We start from the raw sequence: 18,505 nt of genomic DNA, 5'->3' as shown, positions 1-18,505 counted from the left end.
AAATTCTGGTGGTTAAGTCTTCAATTTTGAGGAGATGCAGTTGAACCTATGACCTGATGTGGGACTTGGGTCCCCCTTTGTGCCTCAGTTCTCTCGCCTGTGAAATGGAGATGAGGCACCTAAGTAGACTCTGGATGAGTTACTGTATCTAAAGCACTTACCTTTGCTGTTTCACAAATGCTCACTACCGTTATTTCATTTTATCTCTTATCACAACTCTCCCCTAGAGCAGGGTCACAACTGCACCTGCCTGCCAGAGCTGGCGGGTCACCCGAGCAGGTAAAGTGGGTTGCCAGTGATGGGGACCATGAAGGTGGAACAGTAAGAGCCCCCATTGAAAGACACTTCTGTTCCGCATTGTCACACTCACTCAGGGGTGACAGAACTCCTTTCTGCCCAGGGTGAAACTCACCTATTGGGAATAGTGCTCTTCATTGCTCTTGATGTCAATGGAAAAATAAATCTAGCATGACTTACTTGGTCCTTTAAATTCCCATATCCGAGCCACTGGCTCATCCTACCGTCTCACCCCAGTTATTGTGGACTGAATTGTGTCCTCCAAAAGTTTGCATATTGAAGCCTGAGCCCCCAGTGCAATTGTGTTTAGAGAAAAGGGCCTTTAGGGAAGTAATTAAAGCTCAGTGAGGTCGTAAAGATGGGATCCTGGTCTCATAGAACTAACTGTGCTTGTTAGAGGAAGACACACCAGAGCTTGCTTCTTCTCTCTCCTCTTCTTTCTCTGTCCCCACACAGGCACAGAGAAGGGGTGTGTTAGGACTCAGCAAGAAGGCATCATCTACAAGCCAGGAAGACAGATCTCACTAGAAACGAACCCAGATATCACCTTGGTTTCGGACTTCCAGCTGCCAGAACTGAGAAACATGTTTCGTTTGTGTGAGCCCCTCCATCTGTAGTCTTTTGTTCTGGCAGCCAGAGCAGACTAATCCACGCCCTGAGACACCCTCAGAACTTTCTCTTCCAAGTGTCCCCGTCCCCAGTCCCCCTTCCTTCAGAACTCTTCTGAGTGGCAATGGGGAGTTGGGGCTTGCCCCGTTCCCCAAATTCTCAAACTAGTCCCTAGAATGTAAGCCTGGGGCAAGGTACCTGGGGTGCCTCCACGGACATACACACAGGCTGGAGAAGTCTTTTCAGCATCTTGTTTAGTCCCATCTTTCATCGGAAACCCGTTTCAGGGTATTGCACTAGTCTCCCATTGCTGCCATAACCAATTATGACCAACTGAGTGGGGTGAAGCAACACAACTTTGTTCTCTTCTGGCTCTGGAGGTCAGAAGTTCAACATGGGTCTTCCTGGGCCAACATCAAGATGTCCTGTGGGCAGAGTTTGCTTCTGAAGTTCCTTGGCCCAAGGCCCCACATCACATTGTTTCTTTCCTCCTGCTTCCCTGATCACTTCTCCTTGCAAGAGACTCTCAAAAGGTAACAAACACTGATTCCCTCACCTCCTCTGACTCTGCTGTCTCTCCCTCCCCACCTCTCTCATTCTGCTTCTCTGCCTCATAAAGAAGGGCCCTTATGATAGCACTTAGGACTCACCTGGGAAATCCATAACAGTACTCCCCAACCCCATTTCAAGATCAGTCAAAGTCCTTTTTGTTCTATCAGGTCTCTGTCACAGGTTCTGGGTGTTAGGACATGGATATCTTTGGGGAACTATTGTTATCCATACTATACATGCTTGATGTTCTTCAGTTGCTAAGTTGTGTCTAACACTTTGCCACTCCATGGACTGTAGCCTGCCAGGCTTCTCTGTCCTCCACTATCTCCCAGAGTTTGCTCAAATACACGTCCATTGAGTCAGTGATGTTATCCAACCATCTCATCATCTGTTGTTCCCTCTCCTCTTGCCTTCTGTCTTTCCCAGCATCAGGGTCTTTTCCAATGAGTTGGCTCTTCACATCATGTGGCCAAAGTATTTGAGCTTCAGCTGGAGGGTCAGTCCTTCCAATGAATATTCAGAACTGATTTCCTTTAGGATTGACTGGTCTGATCTCCTTGTGGGGGACTTTGTTCTTGCAAGAGACTCTCAAAAGGTAACAAACACCAATTTCCTTCCTATAAAGCATAGTTTGGGAATCTCTTGGTTATGAGATGAGGGACTCTTGCTTACATCACAGGGCACAATGGATGGAAAACAAAGCCTGAACAAATGAGACCTAGTTTCCCCTTGTTAAGGTCTCTCCCCAGCAGCTGTGTGCTGTTGGGCTGATCACCTACCCTCTCTCGACTTCCATCTTCTCACCGATTCCACAGGGATTCCAGCACCCATCATCCAGTGCATGGTGAAGGTAGTGAGCACACAGCAAGCACCCAACGCCAGATGGTGACTGTGCTTGTCTCTAGACTGAGGCAAAGCTCAGTATTATCCCCTTTGCAGGGTGGTTGGAAATACTAAACTAGATAAAGGGCCAAAACTGTGTCCAAAATCATGGAGCAAGAAGGCGGAGGTCTCTCGCTCTACAACAGAGGTTGTAGAGGGACCCTGTTTGCTGAGCAGCAAGGTCACTTTCTCTGGGAAATACCCACCCCCCTGTTTCCTCTACCGACTGCACACCCCACATTTACTCACACAGCCTTCTGGGTCATGGCCACACACTGTACACCCTAGTATCGGGAAGCCCCCGGCATGGGGACACTGGCAATGAAACAAGGGTTGAGCCAACACCCCACCACTTGGAAGCAGTCTTGAAAGAGTGGGGCTGAGTTTTGAAGTCCCAATATCAAGGTAGAAAAGGACATTTCAACTGAGCCCACAGAAATCCTGGAGTCAGGCCTTTGCTTTGCAAAGAACACTGGCCTTGAAGCTGGTGGCCTGAGCACTCAGCCCCACTCTGTCCATAACTGATGCACGTCTCTGAAAAGTCCCTTCATCTCTCTGAGCCTCAGTTCGGTTATTGGTGCAATAAGAGGGGTGGAGACAGTAATCCCTCATCTCAGCCATTGTAGTAGTGGTGATGTAGTCACTAAGTCATGTCTGACTCTTGTGATCCCATGGACTGGAGCCCACCAGGCTTCTCTGTCCATGGGATTCTCCAGGCAAAGACCCTCTTGACACATCTGATTTCCACCAGGAGCTGGCTGTCGGGGTCCATGAACCTCCTAAGTGCACAGGCTGCACAGCGCTTGGGCTCTCACTTCCCCAGATCCGCAGCAAACTGGCTGCAGGAAACACAGCGAAGAGGGGTTTGGGAGGGTGTCTCTCTCCTTGTGTCTGGACAGCTGATCACCTGTCCAGCCTGGTCCACCTGGGGAGTTTGTGCCATAGCAATTGCTGGCTGGTGCAGGGTTTTCAGGGCAGTGAGGGGGTGGTCCTGGTCAGAGCTCAGCCCTGCCAACGACTGGACAGGGAGGAGCCAGGAAAGGGGCGGAGCCAGGGGAGAGGCAGAGTCAGGGAGAGGCGGAGTCAGGGAAGGGGCGGAGCCAGGGGAGAGGCAGAGTCAGGAGAGGAGGAGTTAGGGAGAGGTGGAGTCAGGGGAGGGGCGGAGTCAGGGGAGGCAGAGTCAGGGGAGGCGGAGTCTGGGCTCTGTGTGGTCAGTGATAGAAGCTGGCTCAAGTCCAGCCAGTTCTCTACCAAGCCCGACAGACAGTCGCCTCTGCAGTCTGCACGCTCGTCCCCGGACAGAGTAAGTACAGGCAATGTGGACCGAGGGCCTGTGGGGCTTGGGGTGGTGGTCGGGGAGTGGGGAATGGCCTCTGGAGTTATGGCATTTGGAGGGCTTAAAAACTCTGGAGGTGTCCCAGGGTGAGCAGGACAGTGGTGGGGAGGGAGGAAGCCAAGGCCTCTGAGACAGCAGAGGTGTGTCCCCCCCGCCCCTGCCCTCTCCCCCGCCTCTGTGTAGTCCTGGGGACAATGCTATGTCTGACTGAGTCTCAACTTTCCCATGGATAAGATGTAAAATTATTGTACCCCTTGCAGGGTGTGATTTTTAAGATTAAATAAAGTCATGGTTCTCACCCAAGTATGATTCTGCCTCTTGGGCACTGCTTCGTCTGGAGGCACTTTTAGTTGTCATAGTTGGACGGGGTGCTGCTGTTGGCTTCCAGGAGGAGAGGAAAGGCCAGGGATACTGTGAACACCCTACATTACACAGGACAGCCCCCACCGCAAAGAATGATCTGGCTCCAAGTGCCAACAGTGCTGAGAAACCCTGAACTAGGTGGTGGGGACAAAACGTCTGGTACCCAGAACATGCTGGACAAACCATGGCTTCTATTGTTTTCTGTGCCTAGATTCTTTCCCCTCCAGAAATCAGGAAAAATGATTGAATCTGTTTCCCTAAGATAGGCTGACCTGCTAGGAGGTTGCCATCCAGAGTGGTCATTTGGCCATTTGCTAAGTAGACAAAATGTAGACATACAGTGAGTGGAATTTTCAGTTTTTCTAAACATGAGGCTTTGGGCATGAGACACTACAGTAAAAGCGAAGCTGCTTCTCCGGGCCAACATCCTCTTGACAGATCAAGAAACCACAGCTTGAAGAATAAAGTGGGTTGGAGGGGACTTTGGGAGGTGGTGGAAGGCAGTGATGGTTTCACAGGTGTGTGCTTCCCTGCTCTCCAAACTCATCAAATTGTGTACAGTAAATATGTACAGCCTTTGGTAGGTCAGTCAGACCTCAATAAAGTAGCTTTAGAAAAGAAAGAGAAAGGAAACTGAAGCTGAGCTTCAGTGCGGAAGTTATTCAAGGTCAGCTGGCAAGTTAGCACCAGGAATGCCAGGGCTCAGCCCTGGATGCCCAGCCTGGCTCACTTCCGTGACTCGGTGGCCAGCACGTGGTCTAACACCTCTGAATTACAGAGAAGGAGCCCGGGTCCAGTCATCCATCCACTCATCCATTCATTCCGCAGGGGTGCTGGAGCACCACCTCTTGACTGAACGTGTCATGGCGGGACCAGTAGAGATGAAGGTCCTTTCTTACAAGCACAGGTTCTAGTGGGAGAGAGGCTTGGACAAAAGAAGCCCACAGCACATGCATATGTAATTTCACTTCTGTAATTGATGGAGCCATGAGAGAAACAGTCAAAGGAGCCCTTATAGAGACTAGCAGTGGTGAGGGTATGGCCAAGTGTGGACAGGGTACTATCAAGATAAGTGGAAGCCTGGACCCAGAGAGCAGGTGGCGTTGGTGAAAGAGGCGGAGAAAGGTTTCCAGGAGGGAGGGTGGAGTGTACAAGGGCCCAGGACTGGGACAGGGCTTCTGTGTTAGGAACAGAAAAACAAGATGTGTGTCCTGGGGGGCAGAGCTGGTCAGGTGCGGCTGGTGAGTCAGACAGAGCTGGCAGCCTCAAGGGTTATCGTGAAATCACAGTTAGGTTTTACCAAGCCAGTGGGCAACACTGATGTCCTTAGGCAAGGGAGCACTCTGCCCGTGTTTGTGATGGAAGGGGATTATTTCAGAATATACTTATGTATGTCGAATGGCTCTCAGGGGCAGGAGAAGCAGAGTCCAGGAAAAAGAGGCTTCCACTGGGATTATAGCAAGAAAAATGGGGCGAGGCAGGCAGATTTCAGAGCTGGAAACCGACAAGCCCTGCTGATGGTCTGGAGATAGGGAGGGAGGTTAAGAAAGTTCCCCAGGCCCCTAATTGCAGAAAACTCTTCCCCCTGCTCTGTAGGATCTAGGGGAAGTTATGTTTTATCTCTCCCTCTCTGCCTGGGCTCCAAGTCTCGTCTCTCTTTGTGTAATTAGTAGATAGCAGGCAGACCCTCCTGAGCCACACGGCTGCCTCCCAAGGCTGAGTCCAAAGTCGACCTTGGTGGGACTTTGTTGCCTAACATTTGGAATAAACACCAGCAGATTTTCAGGCCGGATGGTGGGGGACCAGTGGGAAGACTGCCCAGGGCCTGCCTATCTGATGCCCAACCTCTGTCATCACAAGTCCGTTGGCCTGGGGTGCCAGGTCAGCCTGATCGATCTGCTTTCTTCCCTCTGACATGTGGGAGCATCTCTGCAGACACACTGGCGTCAGGGACCCAGGAGAGGGTCAGCCAGGCCAGGCTCTGCCGGCACGCAGTGGGAGCTGGTCTCCTGAGAGCCAGGTTCACAGAGCCTGAAGACTCTCCACTGGCTCAAGGTTGGCACAAAACTCTGTAAGCTGTATATTTGCTCCCAGAGGCCCATGAATGCAACTGCAAAGCCTGGACTTAGAAACTAGGAAACCTGAAATGAGCACCGCCAGGCCTCTACTTTCTCAAAAGTAACCTCTCTGACCCTCTGTTTCCTCTCCTAGAAAACTGTGACAGTGATACCAACTCCACGTTGCCATAGAGGAACATAAATGAGCTATTTCAGCTGAACAGGTTAGGAGACACCTGGGAATCAGAAGAGGAGGGGCAGTGTGTCATCCTCATAAATCGGAGCCAAGAGGTGGCATGTACACCAGTTGGAGTCTGGATTTTAACCCAGACCCATTACTCACTGGCTAAAACAAACCATCCCATTTTGCTAAGCCTCAGTTTGTTGCTCTTGTTTAGTTGTTAAGTCGGATCCAACTCTTTTGCGACCCCATGGACTGTCACCCGCCAGTCTCCTCTGTCCGTGGGATTTCCCAAACAAGAATACTGGAGTGGATTGCCATTTCCTTCTTCAGGGGATCTATCCAACCCTGGGATTAAACCCACGTCTCCTGCATTAGTAGGCAGATTCTTTACCACTGAGCCATCAGAGAAGACTCAGTTTATTTGGCTGTAAAATGGGACTAATAGTACTTTTGGTAAAGATGAAATGCAGTTATATTTATAGAGTGTTTAATCTGTCCTTAATACATAGTGGCATCAATAAGAGGGAGAGAGCTCAATGGAGCAAGGTTTTCTGGACCCCAAACCTGAAGCCCAGTGGAGCCTGAGAGAAGTGGCTCTAGCCCATCAAATTGCTGGTGTTTCAGAGGGGCGGCCAGTGGTGAGCCTACAGCACCAGACCTCCAGGCCTGAGAAGGGAAGGGCCTGGCCCAAGGTCACCAGGCCGTAGGCAGGGACAGGAGGATGGGAGGTTGGAACTCTCACTCCTGCTCCCTGACCAGCTGCCCCTTCCAAGCAGGAAACTCCTCTGTGGCCTGTAACTATTCTTTGAAAGCATTTCTTTTACGGTCATTATCAGCTCAGTGTTAATCTGTGTGTGGGTTTAGGGGGAAGGTTGAACTGAGTTGCTTCTTAAGCATCATCCTGCTACATTGATGCTTCTAATGCTCTGCGGACTAAGGGACACAGTGCTCACGCCACCCACCCATGCTCCTTGAAGACCTTCGTGAAGGTCACTCTCAAAGTGGGAACAAAAAGGGAGTGTCAGCATGAGAAGCCGGACTGCTTCTTATTTATCTTTGTATTTGGCTGCCTTGGGGAACGCAGGATCTTTGTTACATCCTCTGGGTCCTTCGATGTGGCTCACAGACCCTCTAGTAGGGGCACCCGGGCTCAATAGTTGTGGAGCATAGGCTTGGTTTTTCTGTAGCATGTGGAGTCTTCATTCTCTGACCATAGATTGAACCCATGTCCCCTGCACTGCAAGGCAAATTTGTGACCACTGGGCCACCAGCAGAGTCCCCAGATCGTCTTTCAATTCTCTGCAGAGGCAGAGAATACAACATTGGAAGGCTGTGACACAGACAGGGGAGGACCAGGGATCTGGGGAACTGAATGGTGTGGCGGTTCAGAGCATGAGCTTTCAGTGTCTGAACTGGGTCTGAGCCCAAGCTTTGCCACTACTAGCAAGTGACTCAAACTCTCTGAGCCTCAGACGACCCATCTGTAAAGTGGAGCTGATCTTGTGGCTTCGGCCTGCACTGTCTTGGAGCAGGGCTTGGGTTCCCAACCAGAGACTGAGGCCAGGTCACGGCAGGGAGAGCACCAGATCCTAGCCACTAGAGCAGTGGTCAGTGACAAGGCCCTGCCCTTCTGCTTTGCAAAAAAGAATTCTCACAAAATGGAAAGTAGTGAAACAAATGAGGTATTTATTAGGAGGAAAAGGAGCCCTGTATGTGTGGATAGACACAGGGGCAAACTCAGAGAGAGAAAGTCGCTGAGTTCGCACCCTTGTGGCAGTTTGAATTACTTTTATGGGGCATTTCTTCCGGGTTTCCTTTGGCCAACAAGTTTGATTTCACAGTCCATGTTTGGTATAGCTCAGGATGCGCCCATGTGTGCACATGCATCTCTTAGCCAAGATGGGTCCCACTGAGGAAGCTCATGGGTAGAGCATTTCTTGACTTCACTCCTTGGCCCTCCAAGGAGGCTGTCTGGGCATGTGTGGTCAGGGAGGTCTCCTGACTTCAAGGAAGAGAAACATGTGTTTTCTGGGTAGGGTCCAGCCTGCTCCCTTAATTGTCCTGCTATTCTTGTCTTGGAGTTTCAGTCCACAGAAAATGAATCTCCAATCATTTTTCCCCTGGGGGTCCATCTACCTCCTGCCTCATAGCCGATAATCGAACCTGCCTCCATGGGTGTGTGCAAGGCTAAAGGAACTGATGTTTGTCGAGACATCGCAGCACCCAGCAGTGGCAGGTGCTGGCAATGGGCCTGGGCCTCCCATGGGCACGGGGACCTCTGAAGCCCCTGTATTTGGTTCAGGGTCACTGGAGGTTCAGTGAACATCCTACATGAACTTCCTTTGTGGACTCAGGTGTAATTTATTTTTTTGATCATTTTTGAGTTTGTTTTTGATCATGTGAGTAGTAGATTTATTTATTTAAACTGACACGCATTCCATAGACAGATGGTGGTTTGTCTCAGAAAATGAGAACAGCCCTAGTAGAAATGTAATCCACAGAGTGTGGGCCATCTCAGAAGGCGAGAGGCCCTCGGGTGCAATCTGGAGGCCAGGGGTGCTGAGTGTGACTTGCTTGAGTCTGTTAGTTTCATTCAGACAAAGACAGGAAGGTCTGCAGACCCCCAGGCTCACTGGTGTCCTCCCACCAGCCATGTCTAATGCAGCAGTGGGGGGCCCTTTGGAGTTTGGTTTTGCGTGGGTCTGTGACTGTGGCCGTGCTCGCCCTGAGCCTGGGGGACCTGATGACATGGTGTCCACTGTGGGGGGTGGGAAGGGGAGAGCACAGCTAGCTGAAGGGGGTGCACACCGGGCCATCGTGGGAATTAGTTGTCTGGCAGCCACCGGGATCCCGTGAGAGCATGTGTGTGAAAGCGTGTGTCCCGCTGTACAGTCGGGGAAGCGGGGGTCTCCAGTGGGGCTTTGGTCCATCATGGCCACACCGCCAGCTCACACTTGGACAGCACGTCTGCATCGGGCCTGGTTCCAAGCCATTGCTTATGTGGACTCCTTAAAGCCTCAGCCACCCCTGGTGTGGATTCTGTCCTGACCTCCATCTACAGATGGGGCAGCGACACCAGTGTGATTGACTTGCTCCAAATCACACTTGGAGGGAGCAGCGAGGATTTGAACCCAGACTGCTGCCGGTAGAGTCTGTGCTGTTCACAGGGGGTAGAAGGAGGGCTCTAGGAGGCTTGGGCACAGGAACAGTTTCTGGGTGGACAGCGGGAGTCTAGGCAGGTGGCAGGAGAGACTGAGGGTGGCGGACAAGGCCAGAATAATGGCAAAGCCCCAGGGCCCACCTGAGAGTCTTAGAGAGACTAGAGGTGAGGGCCTCCTATCTAGGGGAGGCAAAGAGGAGTGCCGGGGGGTGGGGTGGGTTGAGGGTCAAACAACACATGTTCATGGTCTCACAGTCCTGGAGGCTGGACGGCCAAGGTCAAGGCGTCGGCAGGGCGGGTTCCTCCTGGGGCCTCACTGCTTGGCTTGCCTGTGACTGTCTCCTCCCTCCCCCCTCCCTGTGTCCCCATGTTCCTCATGTGGTCACCCCTCAGTCTGCGTGTGTCTGTGTCCTAATCTCCTTTTTTTAAATCCTTGATTATATTTATTTTAAATTGAGTGATGATTGCTTTACAATATTGGGTTGATTTCTGTCAGTACATCAACATGAATCAGCAATAGGTACACATAGGTGCCCTCCTTCTTGGAGCGCCATCCCATCTCCCACCCTTTTCCAGCCCTCCAGGTTGTTACAGAGCCCCAGTTTGAGCTCCCTGAGTCACACAACAAATTTCCATTGGCTATTTTCCATACGTTAGTGTATCTGCTTCCATGCTGTTCTCTCCATTCATCTCACCCTCTCCTTCCTCTCCCACGCCCTTGTCCATAAATCTGTTCTCTAATCTCCTTTTCTTTCAAGGACACCGGTCACACGGGATCAGGGCCCTGCTCTAAAGACCTCATTTTAACTTAACTGCCTCTTAAAGGCCCTGTCTCCAAACGCAGTCACATTCGGAGGTCTTGGGGTTCCGGATGTCAGTGTATGGACTTGGGGGGCACAATTCAGCCCATCACAGAAGAAGAGGGAGGTCTGGGAGCTCACAAGTGTGTATGTTAGTCGCTCAGTCATGCCTGACTCTTTGCGACCCCGTGGACTGCAGCCCACCAGGTTCCTCCGTCCATGGGATTTTCCAGGCAAGGATACTGGATTGGTTTGCCATTTCCTTCTCCAGAGGATTTCCGGACCAAGGGATTGAACCTGGGTCTCCTGCACTGCAGGCAGATTCTTTACTTACTGAGCCACCAGGGAAGGCCTGGGAGCTCACAGTAAGAGGACAGAATTTCCTCAACGGAGGAAGGTGCCTCTGATGAGGGACTGGGTGGTTTTGTGGGGTCCCAGAGCAGCCCCTGGGGAAGCACAGGGAGACTGATGGTATCCTGTGTTCACGCATGAAGCACAGGAGCCTGGCACTCTGCCCACCACCTGGATACTCTGAATGAGCAGCGACAAATCCAGTAGTGTGGATGAGACCAGGAGGAGTAGCTACCCTGAGCTCATAGAAGGAAATGAGGTCTTCCAAATGCTAAGCCCCAGCAAGAAAGTGAGGGATAGGGGTCATTCAGGGATACAGGCTGCTCGGCTCTGCAGGCAGAATCCTTAGTCCCCTGTGATGGGTACTTCCCTATGGATGAGAAGCGTCTTCTTGCTAGGTACCCACAGGGGTCTCACTCCGCCTTGTCCTTCTTCTCCCAGCCATAGATACCCCCGTCCCCGAGTCTCTGTCCTTCCGCCCCTCTGGTGCTCTCTAAAACCTCATTCCCTCCCAGCCGCTGGGGTTCATCATCGCCCTCTGAGGCTGCTGGTGGGCACTGCCACCCCCTTCGGAAGGTCAGCCCTGCCCCTGATCTTCCGATTTTCTCTCGGAGAGGATTCCCTGGCCGCCCACCCTCTCTGAGGTCATCTTCCCACTCTCCCTTTCAGAACAAAGGGTTAGCCACGATGCGTCTCTGTCTCTTCCTGTGCCTGATGCTCCTCGGGCCGCGGATGGCCACCCTCCGGCGCCCCCAAAAGAAGAAAATCCAGGAGCTGCCGCCGGCGGTTACCACGGCGCCGCCGGGCAGCGGGGACTTTGTCTTCGACCTCTACAGGACCCTGGCCGCAGCCACCCCCGACCGGAACATCTTCTTCTCCCCTCTGAGCATCTCCGTGAGCCTGGCCATGCTCTCCCTGGGAGCTCGGTCCAACACGAAGGCGCAGATCCTGGAAGGCTTGGGCATCTGCCCGGGGGAAGGCTCGGAGGAGGAGCTCCACGGCGCCTCCCAGCGGCTGCTGCGCGAACTCCAACAGCCCCAAGGCAGCCTCCAGCTGAGCTTGGGCAACGCCCTGTTCACCAAGCCCACGTTGCCCATCCAGGAGGCCTTCCTGGGCGCCTCGAGGACGCTGTACCTGGCAGACACTTTCCCCACGGACTTTGGGGACCCCGAAGGGGCCAAGAAGAAGATCAACGATTACGTGGCAAAGCAAACGAAAGGAAAGATTGTGGACTTGATTAAGAGCCTGGATGGCACCCAGGTCATGGTCATGGTGAATTACATTTTCTTTAAAGGTAAGACCCTTGGGCTTGAATCTGAACTTTCTCTTTGCAGATGCTCTTTGTCAAAAACAAACAAACGAAACAAAAGAACCCCAATCCCTCCAAAACAAAACAAAAGACGAGACAAAACCAGTTCCCACACACATAAGAGTGGGAGTGGGTTTAGTCCTCGGTGGTCCCTGGAGATAGAGTGAAGTCAATAGTCAGCCAGGTGAGGTGATGCCTTCTTAGCCTTCTTAGCGCGTATGTGTGTGTTTAGTCGCTTCAGTTGTGTTAGACTCTGTGTAGCCTGCCAGGCTCCTCTGTTCATGGGATTCTACAGACAAGAATACCAGAATGGGTTGCCATGCCCTCCTCCAGGGGATCTTCCCAACCCAGGGGTTGAATCTGCATCTCCTGCATTGCAGGCAGATTCTTTACTGCTGAGCCACCAGGGAAGCCCCTCTGAGAGCCTAAGGTGATATAAAGAGCCTGATGCTGTTTCCTCCACTGGGGAAAAGCTGGTTCCTATTTGGGCCCCCAGGAACACTTAAAACCACAGCACCCACATAAACTCTGAAGCATGAGTTTGTCAAGGCCACGATGCCAAAGAACGGACACCATGGTCACTCAGGGCAGGACTGTGGGCCTTAGAAGGGACCTAGAGGGCTTTTTCCAACTCCTCCGACGTACCCACATCCTCACCTCTGTGCCCTCCTAGGAGCTGTTTCCTTAGCCCAGAAATTCTGGGACAAGAACCTATTCCTCTGAATTGCCTTCTCTCCCTTTACTTGAGTGTCAGTCTCCCCATCTTTGTCTCCCTGGCATTTCTGGTAGATATCCCTACTCATCTCAGCTTGTATGCCTGCTTCTCCTTCTAGATGCTGAGTCCCTGAGCACCCTGGATGAGGCCTGACTGAGGATAGAGAGGGGAGGGGAGAGAAAGGGAAAGAGGAAACTGGTTAAATTGCTACCCAAACCCCCTTCCTGTGGTCACAGAGTGTGAGGATCAAGCTTGCCTTCTAATATTTCTTGCCCTCATGTCCAGGGCTAGGCTTCAGAGGACAGCTGTGAAGTAAGCTAAGTGGCCCATGGAAAGTTGGATCTATATTTGATAACTACTAAGAAGATGAAAGCAATGACTTGTGTCACTTTGAACAAAATATCCCATGTGAAACAGACAGAGCAAGAAGCACAACCAAAGACTTCCCAGCAGGAAAAATCATGTTTTTTCCAGGACCCTTACGAACCTTTCTTCCAAACCTAGATTGAAATTCAACATCGGGAAAAGAGTGGAAAAGAGAAGAACTCACCCTCTTCACTGGGATATTTGAGCTTGAGTAGCAACATCAGAGAATCAGACAAATAGCATTTAGGGTAAAGGGTGTCTGAAGACATGAAAACCAACCTCCTTGTTTTGCAAATGTGGGAGGATAGCTCCACAAAGCTCTAGTCTGTCCCCTGAATTAGGAAGGGGCTTGTCTTTATATTCAAGAGGTTTGGCCGTCACTTCTCCCAATGATACTGCTCAAAAGAGGATGCTCTCTGGTAGGTTTACTGGGAGCACACTTTTCACTGATGGCTGACAATTTCTAATTCCTTTTCCATTTTAATCTGTAGCTAAGTGGGAGACTAGCTTCGACCTCAAAAGCACCCATGAGCAGGACTTCTACGTGACCCCGGAGACGGTGGTGCGGGTCCCCATGATGAAACAACAGGACCAGTTTTACTACTTCCTGGACCGAAACCTCTCCTGCAAGGTGGTGGGGGTCCCCTACCAAGGGAACGCCACTGCCTTCTTTATTCTCCCCCACGAGGGGGAAATGGAGCAGGTGGAAAATGGCCTGAAGGAAAAAACACTGAAGAAGTGGCTCAGGATGCCCATGAAGAGGTACTCTTCACACTGCTCTGGGGCCAGCCTGCCGCTGCACACCCACAGGGCCACACAGCAGTGGTGGGAGGACTCACCTGGCCCAGGAACTGCCTCCAAGCCCAGAAGCATCATGTGAAGGCCCAGCTCTGGGGCCTGAGTCAGCTAGCTGGAGGGAGCAGGGCTGGAAGCTGGGTTTTCTGGTGGGACCATCCGAGTAGGCAGTGACCACTGGGAACAACTCAGGTGCAAGTCCAGAGTTGGATAGGTTCCCTTCTAGGCAACAGGCCGGAGGAGCATTAGGAAACCTAGAGATAGCAGGAATATGAGCCAGTGCTCTAGGAGAGTCTAAGAAAAGGTCCTCTCCTCTTTCCAGGCGGCTTGAGCTTTATCTTCCCAAGTTCTCCATTGAGGGCTCCTATCAGCTGGAGGAAGTCCTCCCCAAGCTGGGGATCAGAGACATCTTCACCTCCGACGCCGACCTGACCGGCATCTCTAACCACTCCACCATCCGGGTGTCTGAGGTGAGCCCAGAAGCTCCTGAGCACCTGCTTCCAGAAATGTCTATCCTTTTCTGTTATATTCTATTTCATTCTATTCACCCCATCCCTCATTCTAAATTCTTTCCCTCTCTCTCTCATCTTTTCCCTCAAGAAGCAAAGGTTTCACTTTGTCTCTTGTCCTCTGAGCCATGGGAAGCTGTATTCAGCTCCATGTCTTGCAGAAAGGTGTCTTGTCTTAAGCAATCAAACCTAAGAATCAGATGCTGACTCCTTCACTTACTGTGTGACCTCCAGCAATTACTGGACCTCTCTGAGCCTCCTTTCTCTCTATAAACCCGGAGAGTCACACCCTTGCTGTGAGAGGCAGTGAGAATTCAATGAAAGACACGTGTGCACTCACCTCTAAGCCCTGGAGGCACAGTGGTTGTTCAGTCACCTCATCTCCTATCTGCTTCATGGCTCAGGAGCACAGACTCGGACGGTGGTGCCATCGGCTGGAGCTTGGCTGTTTCCCCCGATGGCATCTCCCTGCCCCTGGTGGCTCTGTGACGCCTGATGTCTCCCCCGTAGATGGTGCACAAAGCCGTGGTGGAGGTGGATGAGTCTGGAACCCAAGCGGCTGCAGCCACCGGGACGGTCATCACGTTCAAATCTGCCCGACTGGGCTCTCAAAGGGTAGTCTTCAACAGGCCCTTTCTGATGCTCATTGTGGAGAATAGCAAACACATCCTTTTCTTCGGCAAAGTGACTCGCCCTTGAGATGAGGATTTCTCATGGGCCTCCATAGTGGATGATGAGCATGCGTGATGGCTGTCTGTCTGCTGGGAGCTGCTGATTTACACAGGTTTGGTTGACTAATGAGACTCCTACAAATCATAATATTAAGAATATCATCAAAATACTGATGACTGCTTCTTTTCACATGATTGCAAGACATGGGTGCCTTGGAGAACATTTAGTTTTTGCCCCTGCCTTTCATCAGTGGAGAATACTGCTGAGGCCCAGAGAGGTTAGTTGACTTTCCCAAGGTCACACAGCATGTTAGTGGCAGAGAGAAGCCCAGAATCTAACTGCCTGTTACCCAGCCCAAAACCACCAATTTCTGTAGGAACATTGTTCCAGTAGATATTTCCAACAGGAAGTGTATCCCTAAGCCTAGCTTCCCACCTGTTGGCAGTACCAGCCATCAGTTCATCATGGCTTGGGAAAAACTTGCGGGATGGGAGTATGAAACCGGGCTTCTGTCCCAGTTGTGTGACTTTGGGTAATACTATCCCTCTCTGGACTTTGGTTTCCCCAGGTCAGGTCAGGGACTGAAGAATCCTTGAAATCAAATAAAAAGGCTAGAATTTTCCCCACCAATCACTGTTAGTATCAATGCATTTAAGTGCCACTCATCTTTTAAGAAAAGCAGGTGGACAGCAGGGTAGACATGGCCAACCCAGGATTGTACTGTCCTGTGGGTTAAGTTACAACCGTGTGGGCTTGGCTGGGGGTGGAAGAATGGAGGCCTGACGCAAATACTAGAGTACCATTTGAAGACCCTAAGGACTAACTGTGGATTTTAGTGTCAGCAATAACAATAAAGCATTTTGCAAACACTGGGTGTCATTGTCCTTCTGGAGGTAGCACTGAGAATGGCGACATTCCTAGCTTACCATGTTCTAGGACCAATGCTAGCTGCTTCACCTGGATGGTTAGACGTACCCCTCACAATATCCTATACCAGGCAGGCACTCCTCTTACTCCCATTTTACAGATAGGGAAGGTGAGCCTTGTTGGGAACAGGTAATCTCTCCAGTCCTGCTGCTCCTTGGTGGTGGAAGCAGGACTGGACCCTGGGAGTGTGGCCTCAGGACCTCCCTCTCAGTCCTGGGCTCTGCTGCAGAGTAGATAGGACCCGGAAACAGAAGCGCAGGTCAAGTGCATCAGGGCACCAGATCTGCTGTCATCCGGGTAGGCTCAGTCTCCTCCTGCACAAGACCCATCACGCTTCCCTGTCTGTCAAATGAAGGGGATCAGGCACATTCAAGCATCAGGGAATGAATGAGTGAAGGAGTCCCTCACTTAGTTTCAGACGGTCCCCTAATTCACTGCCCCCAGGTTTTCATGAGCCTGTGCCCAGGACTCTGACACCAGACCCTAGCCTCTGTGGCAGGTGTGTGCCCCTTAGAACTAAGGTCAGAGCCCCGAGCTTTGACCATCCCCGGATGTATGAGCACTTACTGTGTGCCAGCCACACTTTGCATCTGTGATCTCTGATCCTTCGACAACCCTGCATGCCTATCCGAGTCCCCATCTCACAGAGGACAGCCTGAGTGTGTGCCCAGAGCCCTCCAGTGAGAGGCCCAGGTTCGGGGACCCAGATGGCATGAGTATCAGCTGGCGGCAGGGCAGACACTGCAGCCAGCACCAGGCGGCTTGTCCTCGTGTGTGCGCCTCAGGCTTGGGAAGCTAGGGAGGGTGGGGCCTCTTCGTGGGGCCTGACCTATTCCTGGGTGCCTTTTCCTTTCGTAACACCTGGTCTTTTTTGGGCAAATATTTCTCTCAGCGTTTACTCAGCCGGTCCAAGGACAGGGGGAGGCCCTGACTGTACCACATGTGTCAGGCCAAGGTCCAGCGCTGTCTAAAGTTCACTCAGCAAATAGTCACTAACTGCCCCCATGTGGGGGACCAGCCCGGGCTCGGGGTGGCTGATTTGGGGTGGCCTGGAGGGAAACTCTGAGCTGGGAGTCAGCACCACCCACATAAGTCAATTGTCTCACCATCCTGGCACGAACAGATTGATAGAGCAACTCAGACAGAGAGAGAGAGGGTGAAGTTCTGAGAGAGATCTTTTTGCCAGAGAAGTGACCTGAAGTGAGCAGATAGGGCTTCAGGGGAAGCAGATTTGGGTACGGGGCTGGGCCATCTGGCCGGGGGAACAGCTGGAGTGGAGTGTGGCTGAGGAAGCTGCAGAGCGCACGGGAGATGGTGGCGGCTTCAGCTTGGACCAGCGCAGCCATGGGAAGGAGAGCAAGGAGGGAAGAGGGGGCGATGCTTGTGGTCCAGGGACAGGGACCCTGGACACCTCTCTCATCCTCATCTTCAGGGTGGTTTGGCCATCCTCACCACACCTAAGTCACTCCCTGGACCCCTTCCGGCCCCTCACTCTTCCATCTGTGTCTGTAGATGCCTCACTCAGCCCTTTAGGGGGCGTGGTCACACCCATCCACACCTGCTCCTCCATCAACCCCACCAGACCTGTCTTATGGTTGCCTGCATTATAGGCTTGGCTGTCCCCCTCTGGGGCCTTCCAGGCTGGCACTAGTGGTAAAGAACCCACCTGCCAATACAGGAGATGTAAGAGACGCAGGTTCGATCCCTGGTTCGGGAAGATCCCCTGGAGGAGGGCACAGCAACCCACTCCAGTATTCTTGCCTGGAGAATCCCTTGGACAGAGGAGCCTTTCGGGCTACAGTCCACAGGATCACAAAGAACCAGACATGACTGAAGCGACTAGGCATGCACACGGGGTTGCCACAACAAAATCCCACAGACGGGGCAGCTTGACAAGCGACATGTATTATCTCGCAGTCCTAGAGGTTGGAAGTCTGAGATCAGGTGTCTTCAGGGCTGTTTCTGTCTGAGGGCTCCCTTTCGTGTTTGCAGATGGCAGTCTTCTCTCTCTGTCCCATGGGCTTCACTGAGCGTGTGTGTGTCTTAATCTTCTCCCCTCCCAATCTCCATCAGGCATATCGGATGGTAGAAGTGCTATTCGCTCAGTTCTGTCCGACTCTTTGCAACCCCACGGTCTGTCCATGGGATTCTCCAGGCAAGAATATTGGAGTGGGTAGCCATTTCCTTCTCCAGAGGATCTTCCCGACCCAGGGATTGAACCCAGGTCTCCTGCACTGCAGGCATTTTCTTTACCATCTGAGCTACCAGGGAAGCCCATATTGGATGGGGACCCACCTTAATTTTAACTTAATCACCCTTTTAAAGATGCCACCTTTGAATATAGTCACGTTCTGAGGTACTGGGGTTAGGACTTCAGCATGTGAACTGGGAGGGGGACACAATCCAAGCCATAGCAGTCACCCATCTTTAGCTCCTTGGCCACTGTTGCCAAAGTCACTGCTCTTCTTAGGAACCCATGTTCACTTCCCTCTCTGACCAAATGCGCTCTGAGGCTCTTTGCCTGTGGACTTCACAGAGTGGTGGACCCACCCTAGTTTTAACTTAATCACCCTTTTAAAGATGCCACCTTTGAATATAGTCACGTTCTGAGGTACTGGGGT

General features: G+C 51.9%; 1 protein-coding gene across 2 annotated transcripts; it reads left to right on the top strand.

The window, feature by feature from the left end:
• Positions 1 to 3,486: 3,486 nt before the first annotated feature.
• On the top strand, positions 3,487 to 15,826 carry SERPINA5 (serpin family A member 5). Of its 2 annotated transcripts, XM_043434399.1 has the most exons (6): positions 3,571 to 3,643; positions 6,251 to 6,320; positions 11,261 to 11,885; positions 13,473 to 13,743; positions 14,099 to 14,246; positions 14,796 to 15,826. In XM_043434399.1, exons 3-6 carry the CDS (start codon positions 11,279 to 11,281, stop codon positions 14,982 to 14,984), a joined length of 1,215 nt encoding a protein of 404 aa, XP_043290334.1. In that variant the 5' UTR covers positions 3,571 to 3,643; positions 6,251 to 6,320; positions 11,261 to 11,278; the 3' UTR covers positions 14,985 to 15,826. The 2 variants fall into 2 exon arrangements, with proteins under 2 accessions (XP_043290333.1, XP_043290334.1); XM_043434398.1 differs by lacking the exon at positions 6,251 to 6,320 and having other exon boundaries at positions 3,487 to 3,643.
• Positions 15,827 to 18,505: the final 2,679 nt, after the last annotated feature.

This window comes from Cervus canadensis, chromosome 17 (assembly GCF_019320065.1).
Source record: "Cervus canadensis isolate Bull #8, Minnesota chromosome 17, ASM1932006v1, whole genome shotgun sequence".
NCBI lineage: Eukaryota > Metazoa > Chordata > Mammalia > Artiodactyla > Cervidae > Cervus > Cervus canadensis.
This window is presented reverse-complemented; position numbering and strand designations above follow the sequence as displayed.

Coding starts and splice junctions, on each gene's coding strand:
- SERPINA5 (XM_043434398.1), top strand. CDS start 11,279: ATGCGTCTCTGTCTCTTCCTGTGCCTGATGCTCCTCGGGCCGCGGATG. Junction 11,886..13,472: donor GAATTACATTTTCTTTAAAG/GTAAGACCCTTG, acceptor TTTAATCTGTAG/CTAAGTGGGAGACTAGCTTC. Junction 14,247..14,795: donor CCACCATCCGGGTGTCTGAG/GTGAGCCCAGAA, acceptor TCTCCCCCGTAG/ATGGTGCACAAAGCCGTGGT.